The 23,099-nt window shown below is 45.2% G+C and overlaps 8 protein-coding genes across 8 annotated transcripts; 5 read left to right on the top strand and 3 right to left on the bottom strand.

The window, feature by feature from the left end:
- Nucleotides 1-784: 784 nt before the first annotated feature.
- V1513DRAFT_458898 (mitochondrial carrier domain-containing protein) lies at nt 785-2,272 on the bottom strand (the record flags this gene model as incomplete). The annotated part of the gene is made up of 3 exons (XM_066899719.1): nt 785-1,671; nt 1,728-1,746; nt 2,258-2,272. 3 exons carry the CDS (start codon nt 2,270-2,272, stop codon nt 785-787), a joined length of 921 nt encoding a protein of 306 aa, XP_066753102.1.
- A 2,043-nt stretch (nt 2,273-4,315) lies between these two features.
- Nucleotides 4,316-6,314, top strand: V1513DRAFT_380297 (uncharacterized protein; the record flags this gene model as incomplete). Its single annotated transcript, XM_066895034.1, has 3 exons — nt 4,316-5,699; nt 5,736-5,968; nt 6,018-6,314. 3 exons carry the CDS (start codon nt 4,316-4,318, stop codon nt 6,312-6,314), a joined length of 1,914 nt encoding a protein of 637 aa, XP_066753101.1.
- Nucleotides 6,315-6,600: 286 nt separating this feature from the next.
- Nucleotides 6,601-9,183, top strand: V1513DRAFT_469920 (uncharacterized protein; the record flags this gene model as incomplete). The annotated part of the gene is made up of 5 exons (XM_066900141.1): nt 6,601-6,979; nt 7,016-7,188; nt 7,238-7,651; nt 7,678-7,810; nt 8,974-9,183. Exons 1-5 carry the CDS (start codon nt 6,893-6,895, stop codon nt 9,181-9,183), a joined length of 1,017 nt encoding a protein of 338 aa, XP_066753100.1. The 5' UTR covers nt 6,601-6,892.
- A 238-nt stretch (nt 9,184-9,421) lies between these two features.
- On the bottom strand, nt 9,422-9,969 carry V1513DRAFT_84820 (uncharacterized protein). The gene has a single exon (XM_066900623.1). The coding sequence runs from the start codon at nt 9,816-9,818 to the stop codon at nt 9,525-9,527; it is 294 nt and encodes a 97-aa protein (XP_066753099.1). The 5' UTR covers nt 9,819-9,969; the 3' UTR covers nt 9,422-9,524.
- A 1,246-nt stretch (nt 9,970-11,215) lies between these two features.
- Nucleotides 11,216-14,277, top strand: V1513DRAFT_446033 (N-acetyltransferase B complex non catalytic subunit-domain-containing protein). The gene is made up of 5 exons (XM_066898205.1): nt 11,216-11,466; nt 11,551-11,689; nt 11,778-11,896; nt 11,948-12,604; nt 12,661-14,277. Exons 1-5 carry the CDS (start codon nt 11,356-11,358, stop codon nt 14,023-14,025), a joined length of 2,391 nt encoding a protein of 796 aa, XP_066753098.1. The 5' UTR covers nt 11,216-11,355; the 3' UTR covers nt 14,026-14,277.
- A 59-nt stretch (nt 14,278-14,336) lies between these two features.
- V1513DRAFT_446030 (uncharacterized protein) lies at nt 14,337-16,360 on the top strand. Its single transcript, XM_066898204.1, has 7 exons — nt 14,337-14,727; nt 14,781-14,940; nt 14,993-15,126; nt 15,192-15,486; nt 15,535-15,608; nt 15,656-15,896; nt 15,948-16,360. The coding sequence occupies exons 1-7, from the start codon at nt 14,536-14,538 to the stop codon at nt 16,244-16,246; spliced, it is 1,395 nt and encodes a 464-aa protein (XP_066753097.1). The 5' UTR covers nt 14,337-14,535; the 3' UTR covers nt 16,247-16,360.
- A 17-nt stretch (nt 16,361-16,377) lies between these two features.
- Nucleotides 16,378-18,859, top strand: V1513DRAFT_446027 (kinase-like domain-containing protein). Its single transcript, XM_066898203.1, has 5 exons — nt 16,378-16,806; nt 16,879-17,086; nt 17,141-17,359; nt 17,414-17,647; nt 17,700-18,859. The coding sequence occupies exons 1-5, from the start codon at nt 16,697-16,699 to the stop codon at nt 18,630-18,632; spliced, it is 1,704 nt and encodes a 567-aa protein (XP_066753096.1). The 5' UTR covers nt 16,378-16,696; the 3' UTR covers nt 18,633-18,859.
- V1513DRAFT_415718 (uncharacterized protein) lies at nt 18,581-20,257 on the bottom strand. The gene is made up of 2 exons (XM_066895823.1): nt 20,090-20,257; nt 18,581-20,024 (listed from the first exon to the last, which is right to left on the bottom strand). Exons 1-2 carry the CDS (start codon nt 20,160-20,162, stop codon nt 18,982-18,984), a joined length of 1,116 nt encoding a protein of 371 aa, XP_066753095.1. The 5' UTR covers nt 20,163-20,257; the 3' UTR covers nt 18,581-18,981.
- Nucleotides 20,258-23,099: the final 2,842 nt, after the last annotated feature.

The raw sequence follows: 23,099 nt of genomic DNA, 5'->3' as shown, positions 1-23,099 counted from the left end.
AAGGCAAAACAAATTAATGACAAAGAAGTAAATGCTGCTGCTAGGAAAGGATGTTGTTGATAAGCACTGACGTCGGGGACTCGTGGCTAGCCGCAGGACGCATGTGCCTGGGTCAGTCGTGCTAGTAATTGTCCTCATACCCTACAGGATTAAGAACTATTGGATGGGCCGCATTCTCAATCGAGTGCAAACCTCAACACAGGATTTACTACTCCGGATTATCTCATCTAACATGTAGACGATGTAGTGAGAGACCTTATTGTGATGATGCTGTGCAATTCACCTGCCAAATCGTTCTCAAATAAGACAAGAATATAGGGTATTCGGTGGCAGGATAAGGGTTCCAGATTACAACATATCTGCTTCAGATGCATAAAAGCAAATCGAACCCGGCTATGAAAAGACCGGGTCTGACAAAATTAGGTCAGAACTGTGGGTCTAAGTTTGACCAACCGAAATTTAACTTGAGGTAACCTAACCCGAACTGTCGGCTAGTCAATGTCTAAATGTCAATCGGAAAGCACATGAACAAAGTGATTTTATCACTCACGTATATACGAATATTGGACAGCTTTGTCGTTTTTAAGCCACAATTACACTATCACATTACATGTATATCATAACGAAACTATAACAAAATGATAAAATATAAACGTGGAATACATAAAAGAGAAAACGCTTCATACATAACAAAACAAATACAAAACGTTTATTCCCGGCTTTTATATGATAACGTCTCCTCTAATTTGCCACGACGCTCCACAAACACTGCCTATGCTACCACTTAACCAGAGCCGCCAGAGTACTTCTTGCCGAACAGGATAAGCTGAAGCTGATCGTAGATGGAAATGACACCAGCTCCGGCGACACCACGGAGGATATTAGCTCCGGCACCCTTGAAGAGAGAGCCAACACCATCGGTAGCAACAATCTTAGAGAAGGCATCGAAGGAGGACTTATATTTGACAGCCTGGCCAGAAGTCATCATCATACGACGACGAATAGTGTCAATAGGATAGGCAGCAATACCAGCCGCGGTAGTAACGGTCCAGCCGAGCAAGAACGAGGCCAAGAAGTTACCCTCAAGGGAACCGACGAGAAGAACAGGCTTGATAGAGTCATAGAGACCGAAGTACAGACCACGGTAAACAATGATACCAATAACGGAAGGACCGAAACCACGATAGAGACCAGCAAGACCGTCAGAGGCAAGAGTCTTTCTGTAAACATCAACCAAACCGTTGAACTGACGTTCTCCACCCTTAGCAGCAGACTTAGCGTCGTTAGCAAGACGAGTACGGGCGTAGTCAAGAGAGTAGACGAAGAGAAGGGAAGTAGCACCGGCGGCACCACCAGATGCAAGGTTACCAGCGAACCAAGTCCAGTAGCCATCTCTGTCCTTCTTGAAACCGAACATGGCTTTGAAACGATCACGGAAGGCAAAGTTAAGTGCCTGGGTAGGGAAGTAACGGATAACGTTAGCAGTGTTACCTCTCCAGAGGGAAACTATGCCCTCGTCGGCAGCAGTACGCTTGAAGCAGTCGATAATACCGCCATATCGTTGGTCAAGACGGCCCTGCTTGATCATCTCATCCTGGTTCTGGAGAAGAAGTTTAACACGCTCGATGGGAGCAGCAGCGGTCTTCGAGACGGCAGCGGAAACACCGCCCACTGGGGACAACGTTAGCATATACCTATAAATTTTGCATAATGAGTAAATGACGTACTCAAGAAATCAACCAGGAACTAAAATAATCGTTAGCGTGGAACAAAAAGAATGATAATTGGCAACTATTTGCTCTCTTTGATCGTTCGGGAGGGCAGGCCACAACATGAAGTAACCGACTTATTGTACGTGCACCATCACTTCAAGGTCCGGCTTTGTCTCTTCATCGATAAAAGCCAACGCAACAATCAACACTAGCACTAACAGTACCAATTGCATTGAATATAACGCAGCCAAGAACATGCAAATGCAATTGAGGGATGTAATAGAGACAGGTGTAGACAAGAATATAAGTAGTTTGCATCATATCTGTATCAGGCAATGTGGGACACAATTGCTTATTTAACAGCATAATAATCAAATACTTAATTGCATCGACTAAACCACAAGCCTGAACTTGTAGATATTGCTTGATTGCCGTGAAGAATGGCGAGGAACAAAGTGGGTACCCTTCCCGAATAGAGCCTCAAGAGATTTTTACCCAGATTACCAGGTTCAATCTATCAATGAAAATAGAAATAATTGACTTACAGTAGAGTCCGGCATATCGAAAGTGTGAACAACTGTTAATGAGAAGAAAGAATGGAGAAGTGGAAGCGAGAAAACCGACAGAAAAAAAAGGGGAAGAGAAAGAATCGGAAAGTGGAAGAGAAAAAAACTAAATAGAGATGCGCGTGCGGCAGTTCTCTTCCGTAGCGGACGCGTGCCGAAGGCTGCGCGGAGAAGTGGCCAACCGGCGCAGGCGGGAGCATGTGGCAAGACGCTGTAATTGGTCAGCTAAGGCCACCCAGCGGCAAACTACACAACTTGTACAGTCCACCGAATTTGCCCGGTGTCAATTTAACGCATCATTTGCGCCATATCCTTATAGCATATAAGTACTTGTGCGGTAATTGCGCAGTAGTCGGGGATACGGGATGTTGCCACCCGCGCCACCACCCAGCCAATCAGCACGCGGATTTAGTCTGCTCGTGACTCGCCTCTTTGCCGCCAAAAATCACAAATTTGCCTTCATCTGGGGCACACACAATAATATATTGTAGAACCCAAACCCCACCAATTATTTAATATTCAATTGATCCACTGTATTTAGTTTGTTTAGTTGCATTGCATTGCATTGCATTGCAAGAATATTTTTCAATTCGGACAGATCTCGAAACTATTTTCTTCATCGATCAGTAACCCGTGGCGTCTGACTGGCGAACAGGGCCTACCAAAGATCCGAATGTGCTGAACTCACCTTACAAAGCAATCGTGAACGACTCGACAACAACTCATTTTTCAGTTTTCTATTGCAAATTTCTATTCCGTTCGCATTCGGTCGAGGTCGCGCATGGTCTTCCGTTTCGCTCCTAAGTCTACGTCCTCCACTCCATTCGACTTAATTACTTTACCTGTTAACATAAGGGGTTTGGTTTGCGCTAGATATATGCCCTTACCCGATGCGCTTCCATATCCACTGGCTCCATACAGATCGTTTCTTATTACTCGCTCTTTCCACTTCATGCCAATCCAGTCCTTATCATTTGAGTAACAAATTGTGTTGCAACTATTTTGGTGTAGATTTCCGATAGCGTCATAGCGTTTGTCAAGTGTAAACGACAGTGCCAGTCATTTTTTTTTCATTCTCTTCATTAATACACAGGTCTGTGCTGCGCTGCCAATATACTACAATACCAACCATGTGTATCAATGTCATGATGGCCCGGAAGTTAAAGACATAGATAATACATGACTCTGCAATATTAGTCAAATACGATGATGGTCATTAACACTGTGATCCGAACTTGCTTATAACATCCTGGCTTGTAGATTGCTTAACGACATCCCTGAATACTATCAAGTTGCTAATTAACTTGATGAGATCGAGTAGATTTGCCACCTTTCTAAACAAGTATACAACTTACTGAGTCATGTCTGCGACAGAGCAATGCTTGTTAATCTCATCGGGTTAGGTCTTTATGGAATGAGATAAGGATTCGGATCCGGATCCGAATTGCGACAAAGCAAACTTTACTCAGGATTTGATATCACCTTCGACAACAGTGGAACTTGAGACCTGGGGGTCCCGTTTCTGAAATCAGCTTTTGCCTTCCCATAACAGGCTCATTACTTCAAAGCTTATTACAATAAAGTGTGCGTATTTCAGGTTATGCTTTTCATAGTTGATGACTAATGGTGCGGCCAGTTGGGCAAACCTAATGAAGTGTGACGGGCCTACGACAGCCTCAAATCAAGCAGCAGAATGGAATCACCCGCTCTAAGGTCCACGGACGCCAGCAGGCGAATATGAATAATGGGATATAAATTTAAATATTTGTGTCAGGCAATATTATGAATCTGCGCGCGAACCATTTACTAATTGTGTGCCGTTGTGGCTTGTTGGTGGTTGTTGCGGTTGTCATCGCTCGACAATCATAATATTGACCCAGCCACTCTTAGCCTCAAAACAGTTATCAATGGAGCCCGTTGGTAGGACAACCGTCCACAGCTACAGTTCTTGACTTGCCATCCACTCCGCTTAGGAAAGCCCATCGCTTCATCTGTTCCAAATCTTTTCAGATTGAGATGCATCATGCGACTACGTAAATGTACGCATATCTGCTACCTTTACTTCTCTGCCTTTCGTTAGTCTCGCATCGTTTTCTCCGTCGCATTTCGGATACTATTATTGACAAAGCATTTGCCTCTACAGCCTCTACCACTTCATCTACTCCATCAGAACAAACTGCATCAAGTTCTGGCGACAGTACTATTGATAAAAATTCATATATTCGGCAATCTAGGCATCTTGACCAGCCTCAATCGCGTCGAATACGAGTTACGTTTCAGCCGGACGGCGAGGGAGCAAGCGAGATCTACGAGATCACATTGCCAGAACTGTATCCTGCAGTCACGTCCACAACCATTCCATTAGCAGGTGAATCGTTGGCGGCCCCACCACCACCGCCAGCACCACCAGCACCACCAGCACCAGCTGCAGCAACAAGTCCGCCAGATCCAAGTGTGCTACTCCGGTCGGAGCAGGAGCATCTTCGCAATCCAATTCATCGACACATTTTTCAGGCAGACGACGAAATTAATGAGGTTCAACAACATAATCAAGACGCTCTTCCAAAGTCACCTTTTCCATGGACAGTTCCCTCTGTAGACCCGCCTCGACCGACTGCAGGTAGGAGATTACCTCGCCAGTCGCCTGCTGTTTCACCGAGAGTCGAAACAGCAAGGCCAATAATGCCAACGACGCCTAGACGAACCGCACAAAGAGCTCCCGCTGGTGGAGACAACGTGCAACTGCCACCACAGCCGGCATATCCAACAAAGCCCCAGTCTGATTATGAACACATTAGGCAGAATCGGCCATCTTCTCCTGCTGGGGAGTTTTCCAACCGGCTGCGGGACGGAATGGGTGGAATCGGCATGGGCCCTACTGGCAATATCCCATTAGGTACCACCGGATATGTGCCGCCTAGTGCAATGCCGATACCCCAGGCTACCGTCATGCCCACTATGATGCCTGGATATTTGCCTAGTCACATACCGGGACCCCTGCCAACGCAGTCAACGATGCCGCCAGTCCCACATCTACAACCTCTGCCTACTCAACCTATGGGGAATCCAGGTTGGCTGTTCCCGGGGGCGTATCCCAATCCATATATTCCACCACCACAGCATACGCTTGGGCCTGGAAGCGGAACATACCTAATGTCGACTCCTCCGCAACCAATTCCGCCTGGGCAACCTCAGGTCTCACCGCCGGTCCCGGCGTCCGTGACATCCGCGACCGTGCCCTCACAACAGACTCACCAGGGTCAATCGCAGTGTCCATATTGTGAACATGAGCATCATCATCACCATCACCATTATCGAAGTCGCAGTCCGAGCCGGAGCAGAAGTAGAAGCAGCGACAGAGTAGTGGTCGTTTCGGGAGCTCCTGGAGGTGGCGGTGGCGGTGGCGGTGGTGTTGGAGGAGGTCTTGGAGGAGGTTTCGGAGGAGGTCTTGGAGGAGGTGGATATATGGGCGGATTCGGGGGCATATGGGATCCGCTGACTATGTATAAGGAGCAAGAACTTGAGAAAAAAACATTGGCAGACGCGCATAAAAGCGAGAAGAAGAAATTGGAGGACGAAGTCAAAGATTTGAAGAATAAGGCTGACGAGAAAAACAAATTCATTTCAATTCGAAACGAAGAGTTGAAAAAAATTTGGGAACTTCCACTATCAAAGGTAAAGACTTGGCATGTAAGTCTCGCCCATATAATATGTCTGAACATATCTAATAGTTTTTCAGTCTCTACAGCAGAAAATGATCGAAGCATTTCCATCCAGCGCGGCACCTCTCCTCAGTGAAGGCTACTACGAGGTGCGGAGACTAGAAGACAACGTGCATATTCTTCCAACGCTTTGGCCCGAAGTCATGAAGGAGTCCAAAGAGTACGAGATTATATTGATTCCGCCGCCAGTCCCTGCTGCTCCGCCCGCCCCCGCGAAGAAGAGTAAAGGCCTCGCCAATTTGAAGAACGGAAGTTTTCAGAAATGGTATGCAGAAGTGGATAAAAAAGGACGAGAGAGAAAGATTATTGGCTAGGCATGTTGCGGCTCTTCTGAGAGCATGGTGCGCTGGTACGAAATACGATGGGTTACAAAAATATTTGACTCATTTTCTCCTACAAGATCTAAATATTAACTGTATCCTAAATTTGCATACCGATTCTCAAAAATCTCAATAATGTCCCCGGTTTATGTGCCTGCTCTCGCTTGCCTTTCAGGTGGAGCTGGCGGTGGTTGGTGGAGGTTAATACCCTGCAGCCAGCAGAATTTAAGTTAATCTTTTTTAAGCTTAAATAAACGTAATGGGGTGTGGCCCCCCGCAATTGTACAATCGCCAATGAAATCCGAAGGCACGTCCTTCCTTGCTATGGAGCCTATTACAAGCGATGTATGGACCAGACGCAACAATGGCAAATGATAGACATAGCGTGTGTGGAATTCATCTCGCAGTGAGCGCCGGCGTCTGTGTGAGAGGTTGTATTTTTTAAAATCATTACGTCGTTATCAGAGCAAGCGAATAAGGACCAGCCCGGTTACGAATCATTCCCTAGGTCAACCACTACATTTCTGGACGCCCCAAACATACATAGTTACCGCTAAGAGGTTGCATTCGCCATGAGTCTATTATACAATGGTGATCGACTTGATTGCAGATCTTATGCGAGTGCTAGGCGAGTCGCACATTCTATCGGTGGATCTGCTGTCGCTCCAAAACAAAACAACGAGGAGATATAAGAGCTGAAGCCCATGCGAGGAAAAAATTCCGCGAAAGATGAAGCTATGGATGTTGGAATATCTAAAGCGCTGGAAACTTTCCATCGTCCGATGCCAAGTGACTCGATGATCCAATTCACCGTCTTCGAGGATGGCTACAAGAAAATTGTGGAAGAGAGGGATAGTTGTAATCAAAAGTGAGTTTCATTTGATCGATCTCAAGCCTTTGCTGACTTTATTAATCAGATATCGGGTATGGTACGATGGCTACTCATTTACGGTTACGATAATCTGCTGTCCCAGCGTTCTCCATAATAGGGCAGCCGTGATGGTTGTCAACAGCTTAGTAGAGGAGGCAGTGAGGGTACTGCGGACCGCGGGTATCAGTGATGATGTTATCTCCAGGATAAATAAAACTGGAAACGAGACCTCCGCATCTAGTTCTCTTACAACAAGCTATAAAGAGCCAGATGGAACCGTGATTTCCGAGGACCTGTCATCCCCTCGCGTTCATAGGGTAGTCTTAGAAGTTGGGTTCTCGCAAAACTACGTCCCTCTTCAACGAGCGACTATGTGGTGGATATGTCTCACTGAGCGGCACAAGAGTTCCGGAGCAACCCGTCGAGTATTTCGAAGCGAAGAGGATGTGAACGCGGAGATGTAAAATATATCGCGGCCTTTGACAGACAGCAGAGACAGGGGAATCACGCACTAGGGCCACTAGTGTATGACGGATATAGCTGGTTTGGTAGTCTCGAGCAAGCATTCTTTGAGACGTGGAGACAAACAGATACGGGTATCGTGAAGAATGGCCCAAAGGTATAAGTCCACGATATTTGATTTGTTAGGGAATCCTCTTCTCTGATGTCGTACCACTTCTCTCACTCTTTTCCTATATACGTGCCTTACACCTCTGGTTGTGTGTAGTGCCCGTTACAATTTTGACGCCTCTACTTGTGAGGAAGCACTGCGATAGCTAGTTAGCTACCTCTCCATCATGTCACATCACTATTCCACCAATAGTGAGGGTCATGAGTCTATGCCCTCACCTTCTACTATGGCGCCGACGTTCAAAATGAAGTCCAAGCAGCCAAAAATGATCTCAAGCGCCGAGGCAGGACTGATGACAATGTTATTGAAAGCGATCCCGGCAAACGAATTGACATCAAATATGACGAAGTCGATACATTGGTCCTCTTTTCGAGTCTGGACAGATTGGAAGGCAGATTTAGAGCGCGTTTGGGCAGGAGCCACATGGAAGTACCAACGCGATACTATCTTCTAAAGGCCTTCCGGCATTAACGTCCGCGGCGGATATTGATTCCTTGACCCTAGAGCAAGCACGGGAATTAGCCATTGGTCACGGCGTCCGCGTGTGAGAAATAGATATATGGCTGAATGGAAAGTGGAAGGGAGGCTGAGAGTCTTGGTCTTAATGTCGACCAGTCTCACGGAAAATTCAGGTCTATATATACATGAACACCTCTTGAACATCTCTCTATGTCAAGGCCGTCTCGAAGATGGACAGGGCCTGCAGGGCGCTTCGGAATGGCTATGTCCGAATCAACCCCCCGACAAAGAAGAAGATTACGCTCACTTTTTGAGCTGGACTCGCACGCTCAACATTAGCTTCGAAACTACGGTTTATGAAGAATATGAAAAGGCGACCCAAAGAAACAATCAAAGCCCTGTGGACTTTGATGCTTATTTGAGTTCGATTGAAAGGGAACTGCCTGAAGTTCTTGATTCCGTCCTAGCCAACCATTTTTATGCAAAACTGAATGAGGACGTTGTCAATCAAATTAAGATCTCAGGACTTCAATCACTACCTAATACTCGCACTGGAATGGTGGCTTTGGCTCAACGAGTCTGGGAGGGCCTTCGCCCAAAGCGAAATATTCCAGCTTTTGAAGCTAAAAACGGTGGTCGACCGTTCCTGCTAGGGCACAGTCAACGACCTCACCAGATTGTTTCGTATGCAGTATTTAGTTAACGATGGACTGGATGTCAGTATAGCGACTCTTCTTGATTTGGGCGGCTTGACTCTGGGCGATATTGTTCTATTCGACGCGGGCATAGGCGATGTCATGAGATCTTCAGCTTTTAATTTTGTGCGACCGCAGACCTATATGCGAATTTTGTCTGAGGCCATCTTTAGGACTGCGCTAAACAGAGTGCGAGAAACTTTTTAAATTGAAGAGTATCCATAGCTCGTTTGATTCGTTGAGGAAATAACTTTCCAGATGCTATTCTTGGCTGGAACTAGTACTGAAGTTTTAACTTACTATTGTATTCAATTGCTATACCAATTCTTGGGTTGCTTGCAATAAAACTTTACATAAATTGCCGAATATGCTATAACTCTGGAACATCATTGCTATAACGAAGAGCTTATATCGTCAACGAAGCCTTAGGCTACACAGTCGTAGACATCACTACAGAACGAGGAAGCCTAAAATAGTCTGTAAATCGCCGAGTTGTACGCCCGCTCTCCACTCTATTGAAGTGTTCCGCTGGCTACTTCCCAGTATTTTCAGACTCTGCACTTTGAGGCTTCGGCCACGGTAGTAACCGCAGTCGTGCCACAATCCACTTGCACTACTAGTGTATTACTTGCACTATTTAATAACAAGCTACTGCCTGGCTGTTGCTGGCCGTTGGCGAACTTGTGGAATGGATTGCGTGTATGGATTGAGGTGTCTGCAATCGTTAAGCTTGCTCTAAGCTCTAGGAGCTGTAATGCTGATTCTGAAGGTAAGATCTCATCGTCAGGTATATTGATAAACCCATCTATTACTGATTGACTTGATAGTAGAGGGCCTGGCATCGTTGATCTCGCGACTCGCCATGGGGTACTGCTTCGTCACCAGTGCCTCAATCGAGGCGCTTACAGTGAGTTATCATCCTCCCCAAGGGAGGCATTGTGGCATTGTGGCAAGATGACAAGAATGTTAATTGTTAAGTTAGCATTTGAGATCATAGTAGAACAGATGTCGTTGCTCAAAAATCGTGTCAAGGGTATCAAAACTATTTATATAGACATTTAATTCTCGGCGATGATAATGGTCAAGCTTCTAGCTTCTGCCGATACGGATAGACGATAATGATCGGCAGACCTTAAGTTCGACGATGCCGATTTGCCGATTTGCCGATATGGCATCGCCAACATGCCCTACGTCGGAGAACGATTGGAGTTCCCATGAGGCGTTGACCGGTCGGCGATCGGGTCGATGGCTGGGTCGGCTAACCACATGTCGTCACTTCGGCTATTCGCCTTTTCTCGTCTACCTGCCTCTAGTCGCTGTTCTCAATTAGATCTGGACATTTTACTGGGACGAATTCATTAGAGCGCCGGGTGATTTTGGCGACAAACGCGCAGTGGAGTTTCCTCTACTATAACATATCTGCAACTCTCAAACGCAGAATGACCGGAATGACAAGTTGAAGTGGTCACAGAGGAGCGCAAGTAAACATCGGAAAGCCTGACTGTAAGGATTGATCCGATTAGTCGTGTGCTGAGGGATCCGTCTATTGAACTTTGGCCTAAAGTTTTGGGTTCGATTCGCACTGCCAGATAAACCCGGGGTTTTACGCGTTGACCCCACAATACGTGGGGAATTCATGCTAAAATCGTGACATTATTAGGCAAAACTAATTCTGTCGGTTGTACACATATAACGTGGAAGATTAACTCTTTAAATCGTGTTCTTTAAAGCCAATCGGTCTGAGGAGTCATCTAAGCGATAGATACCTACCATATACAGTCTGCTTTGCTTTTTAATCAGTAATTGATGTCTACGCTTTATGATCGCTGACCATAGTTATATAGACGAATGGAACGCAGCCGCACAGAAACCCGAATCCAGAGGCCACGGTTCTTATTATCGATGTTGCCTAAGTTTTTGTTATTGGATTGGGGATAGGTACATGAATAAAATACTCTGTAGTCTCAGCTGTGCCTTTACGTACTGTCGCATTATTATTCCTTTGTTTGGATGGGCGGGGCGGAAACAGTTTTCGTCATTGACAAATTAAAGCTCAAAATCCATTCAGGAATAACAACTGGATTCGTTCAGTCGAGTAACTAAATAATCAACTCGTATTCAATAATAGAAGAATATAATATTACTTGGTCGAACGTATTTCTGGGCAGTGGACAATTGAGATAGATAGATAACGTAGGGTTTATCGATAAGTTAACCTTTGCACGAACGAAATACCAAATTTCTAAACTCTCGAAAACTCATGTTACACGCAACAAAAACCTGTCGAAAGGGCAACGTCAAAATTCAAATCTATCACAACTGTCACCCCACACTTCCCATGTTACATTCTACACTCTCGGCAGCTAAACGCTCTTACAAATGAATCGAACAAGTGTTATCTGGGAGGCGATTGACTCGCGGAATTACAAGCAGGCTCTGCAACATGTTGCCAAAGCGTTGAAACGCAATCCGAAAGATGACTATTATCAGGTAATTTACCTGTCTAGCACTTATGTCGGAGGATCTGAGGAGAGCCTATAGGAGATACTGTAATGTCGCTGACGAGATTTACAGGCGCTGAAGGCGTACATTTTATCACTGCAACGGAAATCGGATGAAGCTCTCTTACTTGCTACGCAGATCGCTACGCGGGAGCCTACTGATTCGCGCACTTTGGAGTTGATATTTGGAGTTATCCTTGATCTGGGCGGAAGTAAGTAAATGCGTTTTTTCCTGGCACAATCATCTGCGATGAGTTGAGCAAGTCGGTTAAGGGAGATCATTACCTAAACGGACGATAGATGCTGAAGCGGGAAAGTTGTATGAGGTCGCAGCACGGAAAAAGCCGAAAGACGAGGACTTGATATTAGGATGGTTTTGGGCTATGTGCACCGGCGGTGATGTCCGTGGCCAGCAAAAGGTATATGCAGATGATGTATTTTTCTCCAAAGGTACTGTCTAACAATAGCAGGCGGCCATGGCTCTGCAGAAGTCCTTCCCCAGACGTCAATACACGCTATGGACCGTCGTCTCCTGCTACCTTCTTGCCATATCCGATGCCGTTTCGCCGCAGGAGAAGCTCCTTTTCTCAACACTTGCATCTCGTTTGCTACCACTCATCGAACCAGTTAGAACCGCGGAGGAAGCAGTTCTGAAAGCTCGTGTCCTCGAATTATTACCAATGACCGATGAGCTCATATCATTCCTATATGACGATGCGACCGAGAAGTGGAATAACTTGGAACTGGCGACTATGCGTCTTGATGCTGTCGTCAAGAGCGAGAAATGGGAACAGGTTTTCGACGTTTCAATGACGACAGTGACTGCTGAGAACTTGGACGACTTTGAGAGTTGGAAGCAAATGGCATATGCTGCTACTAAGCTCGACAACGAGGAAAGAACGAATGCCTTAATTGACCTACTGGAGAAGCGGCACAAGACGCGAAATGGAGCGCTAGCTGGTGTCTACTATGCCTCGTTGAGGAGTACAGAGGCCACTGTCAACGCTGCAAAATCATATTTCGAAATTTTTGGACGGCAGCAGTGTGCTTTTGAAGATTTACAGACTTATGTCGGCGCATTTGACGCACAGAAATGGCTGGCGTTTGTTGACGAGCAGATAACTTTGGTGGGACTCTGCCTTGAAATTGCAATGAGGATGACAATTTGTTAATGAATTTTTAGTCAATCGAAAATTCCACCCAGCATGAAGTCGGTATCTTAGTAAACGCGCGAAAGTTCCATTATCTCTTGGCTCCTGAAGACAAGTCATTCGTCGAAGATAATATTTCCTTATATAACAAGCTGTTGACATCACCAGCGCTCCAAGGCAAGCTCGAAACAGATTATTTCTACGGCGATGATTTGATCATTATGGCTGCGACCTGGTTGCTAGAGGGCCGACCAGTATCTAGTCCCGTTCCTGAAGAAGACCTCATTATATCAGTCATTATTCTATTAGAGACTGCTGCTAGTCGCGACAAATATCAGTTTCGAATTCGGTTATGGTTAACACGGTTGTACCTTTATATAGGTAGCTTTCAACAAGCATTAGGTCACTACAACATCCTTTCTATCAAAAATATTCAGATGGACGTTCTCTCGCACTACCTCCTTTCCCGCGTCTCAACCGTTTGCCCAACCTGGAAGCCGCTAATTAGTACACGCGATATTTACGACTCGAATGCTGTCCAAACACCGTATCATATCAAGAAGGTCTACGAGACTGGCGCTTTTTCACAAGTTGCTGGCTGCATGGAGTTTGGAAAACGGTTGCGCGATAGCGTTAATAAAGGCATCTTGTGCGTCGAAGCCAAACGCGTTGCTAGAATATTAGGCATGAAGATGGACGGCTTGGCTATTAACCCAACATTACTTTCAACAACATGGAAAGAAAATCGAGATTTTAGTATTTTGTATGGAACTACTCGCGAGGAGACTGTCGAACAAAAGTACCAAGTGGGTCCAAAGCAGGATGGAAATTGGGTCAACGCGTTCATTTTGAGGGAGACAATCGTTGACGAATTGTTGACTGCGGATAAGAGAACGGAATATACATCGTTGCTTAAGGATTTGCTTGAAAAACAAAGTTTGGAGAGCTTAACGCAAGTAGAGAAATGGAGCTTGGAAATGGTGGTGCAACTGTCTGCCGTTGCGGATTCAGCTACAGTCGATAGCGTGGCTGGTTTACACAAGGATTTGTCCCAACGAATTGAGAAGTATGCCAAGACGGACGACACATCGCTGTCATGGGAATGGTTCCATTCACGCTTCATCATCGTTGAAACTGTGATGATTGTCATTGCATCATTGGATAGTCTGGTTTCCATACCAGGCACGAAATTGAACGGAAAGGTCGTCTCTGCCATCGTCGCATGCAAGAAATCATTCCAAGCCATTGCGGACAAGATAAAAGAGGATGCGAAAAAACTGAAACTGGGACGGGAGAAGTGGGCGCGCGATTGCGTAAAGCGCATATCGGAATTTGATATCGTTAAGAAGCTGGACGTAGGTTTGATTTCTTACATAGTGTGTAATTCTGAATATTAACGATTATCACAGACGTCTTCCATTGACATTGCTTATCTCATAGAAGAAATTGGAAGGAGTCAAAATGAGTGTCTTACGAGCCTGCGTAACGCCAAAATCTAGAAAATATAATAGAACGACTTGGAGCAAAAGTTTGGCAAAAGTTTTGTATGACGATGATCTTTGACATAGTAGCAGAGCGCATGTATATTAACGATTTAATGTTCGTGAATTGGATTAATAGAGAATGAAACGTAGTCCATAGAATCATGATACAAGATTGGGTACGGGTTTGGTAGACTGGGTTAGCGGCAAGGTGAACATCACTTCCACACGCAATTACAAGGATATTGGATACCAACTCATTCCATCACGGTTACGGCCATCAATATATTTTCGTACTTAGGGTCTCTATCAGAAGAACATTGCGGAATATTCAAGAGCCGCTCTCGAGCATATCTTACGACAACTCTACATTCTAGCTTGATCTTCGATCTACGCGGCCTGAATAATTCTTGACTCATTTAAGTCATGGACGAAGAGGAGAAACTTGCCAATTTCTCTGCGATTACGGGTGCAGCCCTCGAGCGTGCGCGCCAATATCTGGGTGTTTGCGATGGCGATCTAGATAGTGCGGTCAATCTCTATCTCGAGTCAGGCGGCGCATCACTGGATGGTGGTCCAGCCCAATCCGCTCCTTCCATGCCAGAAACGACAGTTCTTGTCAGTAAATTAGCTACATTATAGAGACAAAGCACAAGTGCTGACTGATACAGGACGATGACGATGACGCAGCTTTCGCTGAGAGGTTACAGCAGGAGGAAAACCAACGTCAACCTGAATCCGTTAGAGAGCGAATAGCGCCTAGGACGGAAACCTTGGTTGAGGACTATGGATATTCTCATTATACGCCTCCGTCGATCCCGTCTAGAAGCTGTATGTTACACACACGTGTGTCTTGAATGATACGATACACTAACACGGATAGCATTGCCGCGCTCCGTTTTCAATCAAGGTCCAGAGGGCCTTCCACGGAGCATGCATTTGACGGAGACCCAATCGCGACTAGGGCAGTTGTTTAGACCGCCATTTGATATAATATCCAACTATGACATTGATACTGTATGTTATGTTTATGAATGCGAGTTTGTATTGTGAAACATTCACACTAACACAAGCGTCCCTAGGCCAAAAATAAAGGAAGAGATCAGAAGAAGTGGCTTCTTGTAAATGTACAGGACGTATCAGACTTTCAGTGCCAAGTGCTTAACCGCGACTTTTGGTCGAATGAAGCCGTTAAGGAGACTGTTCGCGCGAATTTCATCTTCATGCAGTACTCAAAAGATAATTTTGACGGACAGTCATTCCTATCTTATTACCCCATTAGGAAGTTCCCATACATTGCTATCTTGGATCCGAGAACGGGCGAAGAGATGAAGTCATGGTCTGAGGTGCCAGCACCGGAGGACTGGGTTATGTCAGGTATGTTCTACGAAAACTTAGAAACAGAAGAACTGCTAATTGCTATAGTGCACGAATTTTTGGAGAGATTTAGTTTAGATCCGAAGTCACGAAATCCTCTTGGCAAAATGGCGAAGCACAAGGTAATGGACGGCTCTATCTTTTGCTGCAATGAGTCTAACATATATAGCCAATCGATCATATGTCTGAATCTGAACAATTAAATTTTGCGTTGAAACAATCGTTAGGACAGGATGCCGATGACTCTGAAGTGGCCAGTGAGTTGTCTAGCGTCAGCGCTGCCGATAGCATTTATGATGCATCGATAGAGGAACTCAGCTCGTCATCGCGTGACAAAGGAAAGAAGAAGATCGAGGTTATAGACCTTGACGACGATGTGCCAAAGCCCGAGCCAGAAGAATCTGCCGAGGGTGAGTGCGACAAATGTTTGGATCTCAAAAACGGGTTACTGACAGTGGCAGACATATTTGCGGCGATACAGCCTGTTGAACGATCAGAACCAGCCCCAGACAATACGAGAACTACTCGTGTACAGATACGACTTGGCGACGGATCGCGAAAGATCAGACGTTTCAATCTCACGGATCCAGTTCGCTATTTGTTTGAATATGTCAAGGCAGATATTCCTGAGTCACGAGGCCGGCATTTCCAAATTATTAGCACAGACAGAAAGAAGCTTATTGAGTTCTTGGACCAGTCAATTGAAGAAGTTGGTCTGAAGAACGCGGTCGTTCTGGTTGAGATTGAGGAGGACGAGTAGATGTAGAATATATAGTACTACCTAATTTGATCATCTTCTGAAATGTGCATATTGCATCTTTGATGGGGATGTCCTTGTGATTTGAAGTAGTAGAATCGTAATTTATACTTTCGACTTTATTCCGCCGTTCATATTTGCAGTCGCTAATGCAATGGCCGGATGTCGCAATGTAGAATATCTGCTGAAGCTGGTAGATGGCTTGATTGAGTTTATTAACATAGGCAGGCAACATCCCACCACACGCGTGGTTGCTATGGGGTCGCGCTAACTTTGTTTACGCGTGCCTCACGATCCTGTGTTCGCCGCCAAAGTTCGAACAATTGCATCAGATAACCACATTCAGCCGCAAATTGACAAACGATTATTGTCTCTCAATTTAGATTGCTATCGCCTTTCAGATATATTGTTTGACCTGCACAGTTTATCAAGGAGAACGCAACGGTCCCATCAATGGCGGGACCAATTGGGTCGCCTGGCAGTGCCTCTACAATCAATCCTGCTGATTACTACATCAAGCAGCAGCGGATAGGTGGTGGCAGCTTTGGAAATGTCTATAAGGCGTACGTGCATTCCTTGCACTATATGAAATGACTCAATTGATGGCAAAAGATACTAACTAGTTGCCGTAATAGTATTGATCGGCGGACGGGGAAGCTGGTAGCCATCAAGGTCATCGATCTCGAAACCGCCGAAGACGACGTGGAAGACATAGTACAAGAAATAAAAATACTGAGTCAGATGAAGTCGACGTACGTTACGCGCTACTTTGGGAGTTATCTCAGCGGCGCGAACCTATGGATCGTAATGGAATATTGTGGTGGTGGATCGTGCGCCGACCTGGTATTATTAACGAACTCAAGGATATTGGAGCCGATTCTAATAGTTGTATTATAGATTAAAGCTGGAGTGATTCCAGAGGACTATATTGCAATAATAATGCGGGAAATTCTCAAGGGCCTGGAGTACTTGCACTCCGAGCGCAAAATTCATCGGGACATCAAAGCAGCGAATATTCTACTCACGTCTACTGGGGAGATAAAGTTAGCCGATTTTGGAGTTAGTGGCCAATTGACAGCGACCACACTTAAGAAGAAGACATTCGTTGGAACGCCGGTATAAACTTAATTCCTATTTCTGTGGCTACTTTTGCCTGGCTGACGTATATAGTTTTGGATGGCCCCGGAGGTGATCAAGATGAGCGGTTATGACTTCAAAGCGGATATTTGGTCGCTGGGCATTACAGCTATCGAACTAGCAAAGGGCGAGCCTTCATATTCAGATATTCATCCACTAAAAGTGTTGCTGCTGATTCCGAAAAATCCACCACCCGTGTTAGAGGGCGATTTTTCCAAACCATTTAAGGAATTTGTGGAGCTTTGTCTGCAGAAGGATGCGCGACAGGTATGTTTCTGTTACGACTAAAATAAACTATGACTCATTTCGTTGGTGTTAGCGACCGACTGCCAAAGAGTTGCTGAAAACCAGATTCATTCGAAGCGCGAAGAAGGTGTCATCGCTAACCGAATTGATCGAGCGGAAAGATGCATGGCTTGGCGACCCTAAACGGCGAAAGCAATTGGCGACTGATGATAGCTCTGAGCAACAAGGGAGTTTCTCAACGCATAATACTAACGCGTCGGCATGGGAATTCGATACAATTAAGGCTGCTGCCAATTTGCAACAAGTGCCATCTTTGCGGGAAAAATTTAACACTATTCGGCTAAAAAGACCAGCTTCTCAAACTCCTGTTCATGAAACCAGCTTGAATACGAAACCACCAGGGCCTCTACCTACACCAAAACATTTGCCCGCTGCAACTCGCCTAGCATTACAGTCGGATCCCGTCGAACCGCCCAGCGTGCAACAGATTCTATCGCAACTGGATTTGAACAATTCGACCTCGACTCAGAACTCAATGATGGTTGCAAATGGATCGCGTAACAACAGCACCATCCGGCCAAATCGACATATATCAGACATCCAGAAAACACCGAGGCACCCTGGACAGCTCTCAAGGGAGCATCTGTTTACGCCTACATGTTCTCCAAAGATTCTACATACACCGCGGGGACTACAGGATGTCGTCATCACAGATGATGACGACGATAATATTGGAGTTGTCAATAGTGATGAACGTGGACACAACCCTGATGATATTTTTGATGACAGTAACGACGATGACAATCCACTTGGAGTATTTGATGGTCTTATCTTGCCAGCATTATTTGAACTGGAAAAGCGTGCAAGAACAGAAAAAACACGTGCAGTCGTTCGAAAATTGAAGAAAGCTATCGAAGCAGCTGAAAGTGAAGAGCCTGGTATAGGTGAGACTTTTGTGGAAGAGATTTTGCGTAGTTTGCAAACGGTAAATATTGTCGAGACATAATCTAACTAGTCTACATATTGTTTTCATTAGAATGGTGCATTAATATAGAGATTAGCATGTGACAGGAGTGGAATGGATTCGGTCAATATTGCTTGTTAGGGTATTTCACTTGGTGTTAAGTGCGTTGAGAGCGGTTATATCAATGCTATTGCTATTCCCGTATGTTTACTTGACCCATAACTCCGAACTTAGTGCAAATCTATAGTACAGCCTGCTATCTTCCCAACAATATCTATTTGATATCAATGTGCTTTCTATTGTTCTTCCTCCAAATGCCTTCCCTTTAACGTTGCGGTCTCTTCTCTCTCGTCATTCGCGTCGGCGTGTAGTGGACTCTCCCCGATGTTTTCTAGTTCCTGATCTTCCTCTCCGCCTTTTTCTCCATTTTCTCCGCTTTGTCCATTTTCTCCGCTTTGTCCATTTTCTCCATTTTTTCTACTTTTTCTATTTTTTCTATTTTGTCCAATTTCTTCTTATTGTTCTTCCTGTCCTTATTGTCCTTATTGTCCTTATTGTCCTTATTGTCCTTATTGTCCTTATTGTCCTTATTGTCCTTCTTGTCCTTCTTGTCCTTCTTGTCCTTCTTGTCCTTCTTGTCCTTCTTGTCCTTCTTGTCCTTCTTGTCTTTCTTGTCTTTCTTGTCTTTCTTGTCCTTCTTCTTTTCATTTTCATCGTTTTCATCGTTTCCCTCTTTCTTGTCCGTTCCATCCAACTTCCCTCGCGTCTTCTTCTCCGCATCAGCGACGACATCATTTTCACTACTATCATAGCGTTTCCGCTTCCGGTCATTCTTTGAGTGACGAGCAGAACCACTCTTCTTGGACTTTGCGATCTTTCCACTACTGGAATTGTCATTCTCAATTATCTCCTCCGATGTGCCAGAATTCCTGCTCGTATTCGACTTGCGCTTGGAAGCTTCAATCGCATTCGAGCAAGGCATATCTAGCGCATCAACAGTTAGTTTATCGTACTCCTTCCTATCCAACACCAACGTATGATCCTTGATTGTTGCGCCCAATCTTTCTCCCTTGACAAATTTAATCCGAGCTCCCCATTTTTCAAGCCGATTATACGTCTGGCTTATCTTAGTCTCTGTCTCCCACATAGTCTCCTTGTTCATCTCCTCATCCCCACTACTTTTGTCGTCATTGGACGGAGTATTCGTGCCACTATTAAGCCGACTCAATAGCTCCTGAAACGAGTCGAGACCAGGTGCCCAGCTACCAGCATCTTGATTAGCTTTCGCTATACTGGCGCCGAGACCAAGATTGTCTTCCTTTAGCTTGATCTTGACATGTGTTGTGATTGAGTGAGACGCAGCTGAAAGACCGAGACCAGTACCTGGCTTCCATCCGAGATTTGAAAGATGGCGATGTCCGAAACGGTCAGTGTCTGCATTCAATAGAATTAGAGAAAATTCATTGGCCATTTTGACAATTTGATTATCTGCCACGTACCATTAGACCAACTTGTATTTCTCGGATCGCGAGCAATTTTTTGCCTAGCGCGAGGTCCGGCTAATCCAACCATCTTGTACCTGTGGAAAATATATGAGTGTACTATTAGTGTACTATTAGTAGAGTATTCCGTTGAACCAATTGGTCTTCAGAAAATCTTCACTGACTGCATAATTTTTTGACGGCGCGTGAGTTGGGACTAATAATTTTTTTGAGAGGAAACGCCAAATTCCCTAACCCAATGTTGCGTACTGTGAACTGTCAGGTCCATGGGTTTTAGTCGCCTACGGCTCATACGTTTGACTAATAAGAATTGTAAATAGAAACCTACAACTAACTATAAACTATTCACTATAGCACAGTCAATCCAATAATCTAGAGTTTTGCCCAATCGATTGTGTGTCTGGCGACTGGCGTCCAGTAGCCATCATGGTGCTGTCGTAATTCGACTATCGTGCGAGTAGTTGGTATTCAAGTTGGAATGGTCCCTGATAGGCACAATTAAAATCACAAACCATATTAATTGTTTTAGTTGTGGCTCTATTATTGCTCTAACGCGTACATTTTCCCAAGAAAAGATTCATCTAATCATCTGTGTCTATTGATGGGATAAATGTGAAAATAGCAGTCAGAACAAGAGAATACTAAAATATGCCAAGCAATAACGTAATTCACGGGCGAACCGGTCACTCGGGCGAACCGGTCAAAATTCACCGGCACATTGTCAAAATTGAAGCATTTCAGATTAAATCAACTTCGACAGAATTAAATTAGTTAATCTAGCAATTCAAATAGATAGCTATTTACTACTACATCGCCTGATTGTATGACCAAATTACATCCACTGCAATGAGGTCGGGCACATTGTCGAGGTGGACTCTGTTGATCTGCAGCTCCGTCAGAAATCTGATGTTCAAGCTGTTGAATACGCTCCCTTGCAACCCCAACATTGAGCATTAAATCTCTCCCAATTACAGCCTTTGTCCTCGCCTTTTTTATCTTTTGGCGCTCATTCTCAGCCTGTAGCTGGTTAATTTTGTGCACAAGAAGCACTGCATGCTGCATCACCTGATTGAACCTTTTGAAATCTGCTCAATTTGAGCAGTAATTGGACTGCTTGGCAGGCTATTTGGATGGTGATTCTTATCATGAATATTCTTACGTAGGCTCCGGATCTTGACATCCCATCCAGATCCTGGCTTGAAGCTGGAGTTGGTGTACGTAGCTGAAACGTGATTTTGAGAGGAACTTGCTTATTCTTCTGGACCGAGGTCAACGAAATGCGCTTATGCGGTGCAAAATAACTTGCTCTCTCGTAAAATGCAAGCAACAGAACGATCTTGCATTTCATGTCAAGTATCCACTTTCTGGCCTTCTCCAGCAGGCTATCATGTGTCTGGGAAGTGCCAACTTCAACAACTAATTTGTACTCCACCCCGCCAATATCACGGGGACATATTCATCATCGGGGTGCCGCCGCATGTGGTTGTTCCACAGAGTTTTGCACTCTTCACCGAGATGCGTCAACGCCTTGATCACCTTTGTGCGATCGTTGTCGTACTTGTAGGGTGCACCGTCGAACGCTCGGTTTATCTCCAACCTCCAATTGGTCCACTGCTTTAGAGTGGCTCCCAAATTAAGGTCCTTAATGTTCGTATATTTTAGGTCGTGATCAGCCCGTCGCTTATTAGGCCTATCGTCACCGTCGTCGCTATCAGACTCCTGTCGGGTTCTTCGTAAAATCCCGTCGCGGGCTTTCGTCGCCTCTCTGATTCTGTCACTCACAATCTGGAGTTGTTCAACCGAGAGGGCCTTTTGAGACTCATCGGTGCTTCGACATCAACGCTGACAACAGTAATATCCTCAGAGATAGGACTTGAGCTTTGAACAGCGACGTTCCTGCCAGCCACCCTGCTGCTCCGTCTAGCCATAGTGATCAGTCCTGACTTATGAGGCTTCTCCTCAGCTTTAAAGAAAATGGCACCGTCTGGCTCCATTTCATAATCTGAGGGTCGTTCCTTATCAATATTGTCGGGCTATTAGTAAAACCCAGCCTTTGGTGGCGGCCAAACGAATCCCTTCGCGCTCCATGAGCCATTTCGCGCGGTTGGCAAGACTGTTGAGAATAGTGAGGACGCGTTCAACCGTAAAGTAGTGGGAGATACCTATATTAAGCATGAGTCACTCTGGTTCCGTTTCAAAACAGTGTGCATACGAGACGTCCTCATCGTCTTTGCCGATTTCAGTCTTGAGTTGACAATACAAAGACGAGCTAATCTCAAATTCAAACTCGTTATCACGCTCGTTCGCTAAGATAACTTGGCGTATTCGTAAAAGGGGAATTCCTCGTTACTAGTCATTGATTCCAAAATGGAACAAGCCTGTCGGCTTGAAGTTCCCCTTTTAGTGACGGCGAAGCGACTGCAGAAAGGTGTAATCTGTGCAATCTGTGCTCCATAATAACGTCCATGAGAGGTATATTTGAAGCGACAGCAATGCGATGCGTTCTTGTGTAAGATCGAGTCTCGACGACGTAGGTAGCAATTTGATCGACCAGACATGATTGTGACTGTATGCTCAGTACAGTCTTCACAGGGGTTTACTTCCTTGAATACACACTGATCTGCTTCAAACTGAATGAAATCTTCCTTCTTGAGCGCTCAGCCCGTACAAGCTGCGACTAAGTTTGTAGACCAGCGGGGGATCTGGCACATTCCCCGGCGGTTGTCGCATGGGCACAAACATCTCCATTAGTCCCCAGCCCAATGAACCCTGAACCCTAATGATATTAGCTGCCTATATTCTAGGCCCAGACCAAATGCTCCTCCGAAATTTGTGCTGAACCTTGCCGGGATTTTCCAAACGTTGGCTAATCTCCCCAGGGCGGTAGCTATATCTCGCCTGGTATGTAAGTAAATGTAACGCAGAATAGAGAAGACTTGCCGACGGCACTGCGATACGGATGATTATATGAGCCATTTCAGATGAACGTATAATATTTCTCAAACTT

This window comes from Lipomyces chichibuensis (genome assembly GCF_038497645.1).
Source record: "Lipomyces chichibuensis strain CBS 12929 unplaced genomic scaffold V1513scaffold_19, whole genome shotgun sequence".
In the NCBI taxonomy this organism is placed as follows: Eukaryota; Fungi; Ascomycota; class Lipomycetes; order Lipomycetales; family Lipomycetaceae; genus Lipomyces; species Lipomyces chichibuensis.
This window is presented reverse-complemented; position numbering and strand designations above follow the sequence as displayed.

What these genes read in the sequence shown, in the direction of transcription:
- V1513DRAFT_84820 (XM_066900623.1), bottom strand. Translation starts at nt 9,818, where the DNA reads ATGCCAGGCCCTCTACTATCAAGTCAATCAGTAATAGATGGGTTTATC.
- V1513DRAFT_446033 (XM_066898205.1), top strand. Translation starts at nt 11,356, where the DNA reads ATGAATCGAACAAGTGTTATCTGGGAGGCGATTGACTCGCGGAATTAC. An exon ending in TATCCTTGATCTGGGCGGAA is followed by an intron (nt 11,690 to 11,777) that starts GTAAGTAAATGC and finishes AACGGACGATAG; the next exon opens with ATGCTGAAGCGGGAAAGTTG. An exon ending in ATGTCCGTGGCCAGCAAAAG is followed by an intron (nt 11,897 to 11,947) that starts GTATATGCAGAT and finishes TAACAATAGCAG; the next exon opens with GCGGCCATGGCTCTGCAGAA.
- V1513DRAFT_446030 (XM_066898204.1), top strand. Translation starts at nt 14,536, where the DNA reads ATGGACGAAGAGGAGAAACTTGCCAATTTCTCTGCGATTACGGGTGCA. An exon ending in TGCCAGAAACGACAGTTCTT is followed by an intron (nt 14,728 to 14,780) that starts GTCAGTAAATTA and finishes TGACTGATACAG; the next exon opens with GACGATGACGATGACGCAGC. An exon ending in GGAGGACTGGGTTATGTCAG is followed by an intron (nt 15,487 to 15,534) that starts GTATGTTCTACG and finishes TAATTGCTATAG; the next exon opens with TGCACGAATTTTTGGAGAGA.
- V1513DRAFT_446027 (XM_066898203.1), top strand. Translation starts at nt 16,697, where the DNA reads ATGGCGGGACCAATTGGGTCGCCTGGCAGTGCCTCTACAATCAATCCT. An exon ending in TTTGGAAATGTCTATAAGGC is followed by an intron (nt 16,807 to 16,878) that starts GTACGTGCATTC and finishes TTGCCGTAATAG; the next exon opens with TATTGATCGGCGGACGGGGA. An exon ending in TGCAGAAGGATGCGCGACAG is followed by an intron (nt 17,648 to 17,699) that starts GTATGTTTCTGT and finishes CGTTGGTGTTAG; the next exon opens with CGACCGACTGCCAAAGAGTT.
- V1513DRAFT_415718 (XM_066895823.1), bottom strand. Translation starts at nt 20,162, where the DNA reads ATGGTTGGATTAGCCGGACCTCGCGCTAGGCAAAAAATTGCTCGCGAT. An exon ending in AAATACAAGTTGGTCTAATG is followed by an intron (nt 20,025 to 20,089) that starts GTACGTGGCAGA and finishes TATTGAATGCAG; the next exon opens with ACACTGACCGTTTCGGACAT.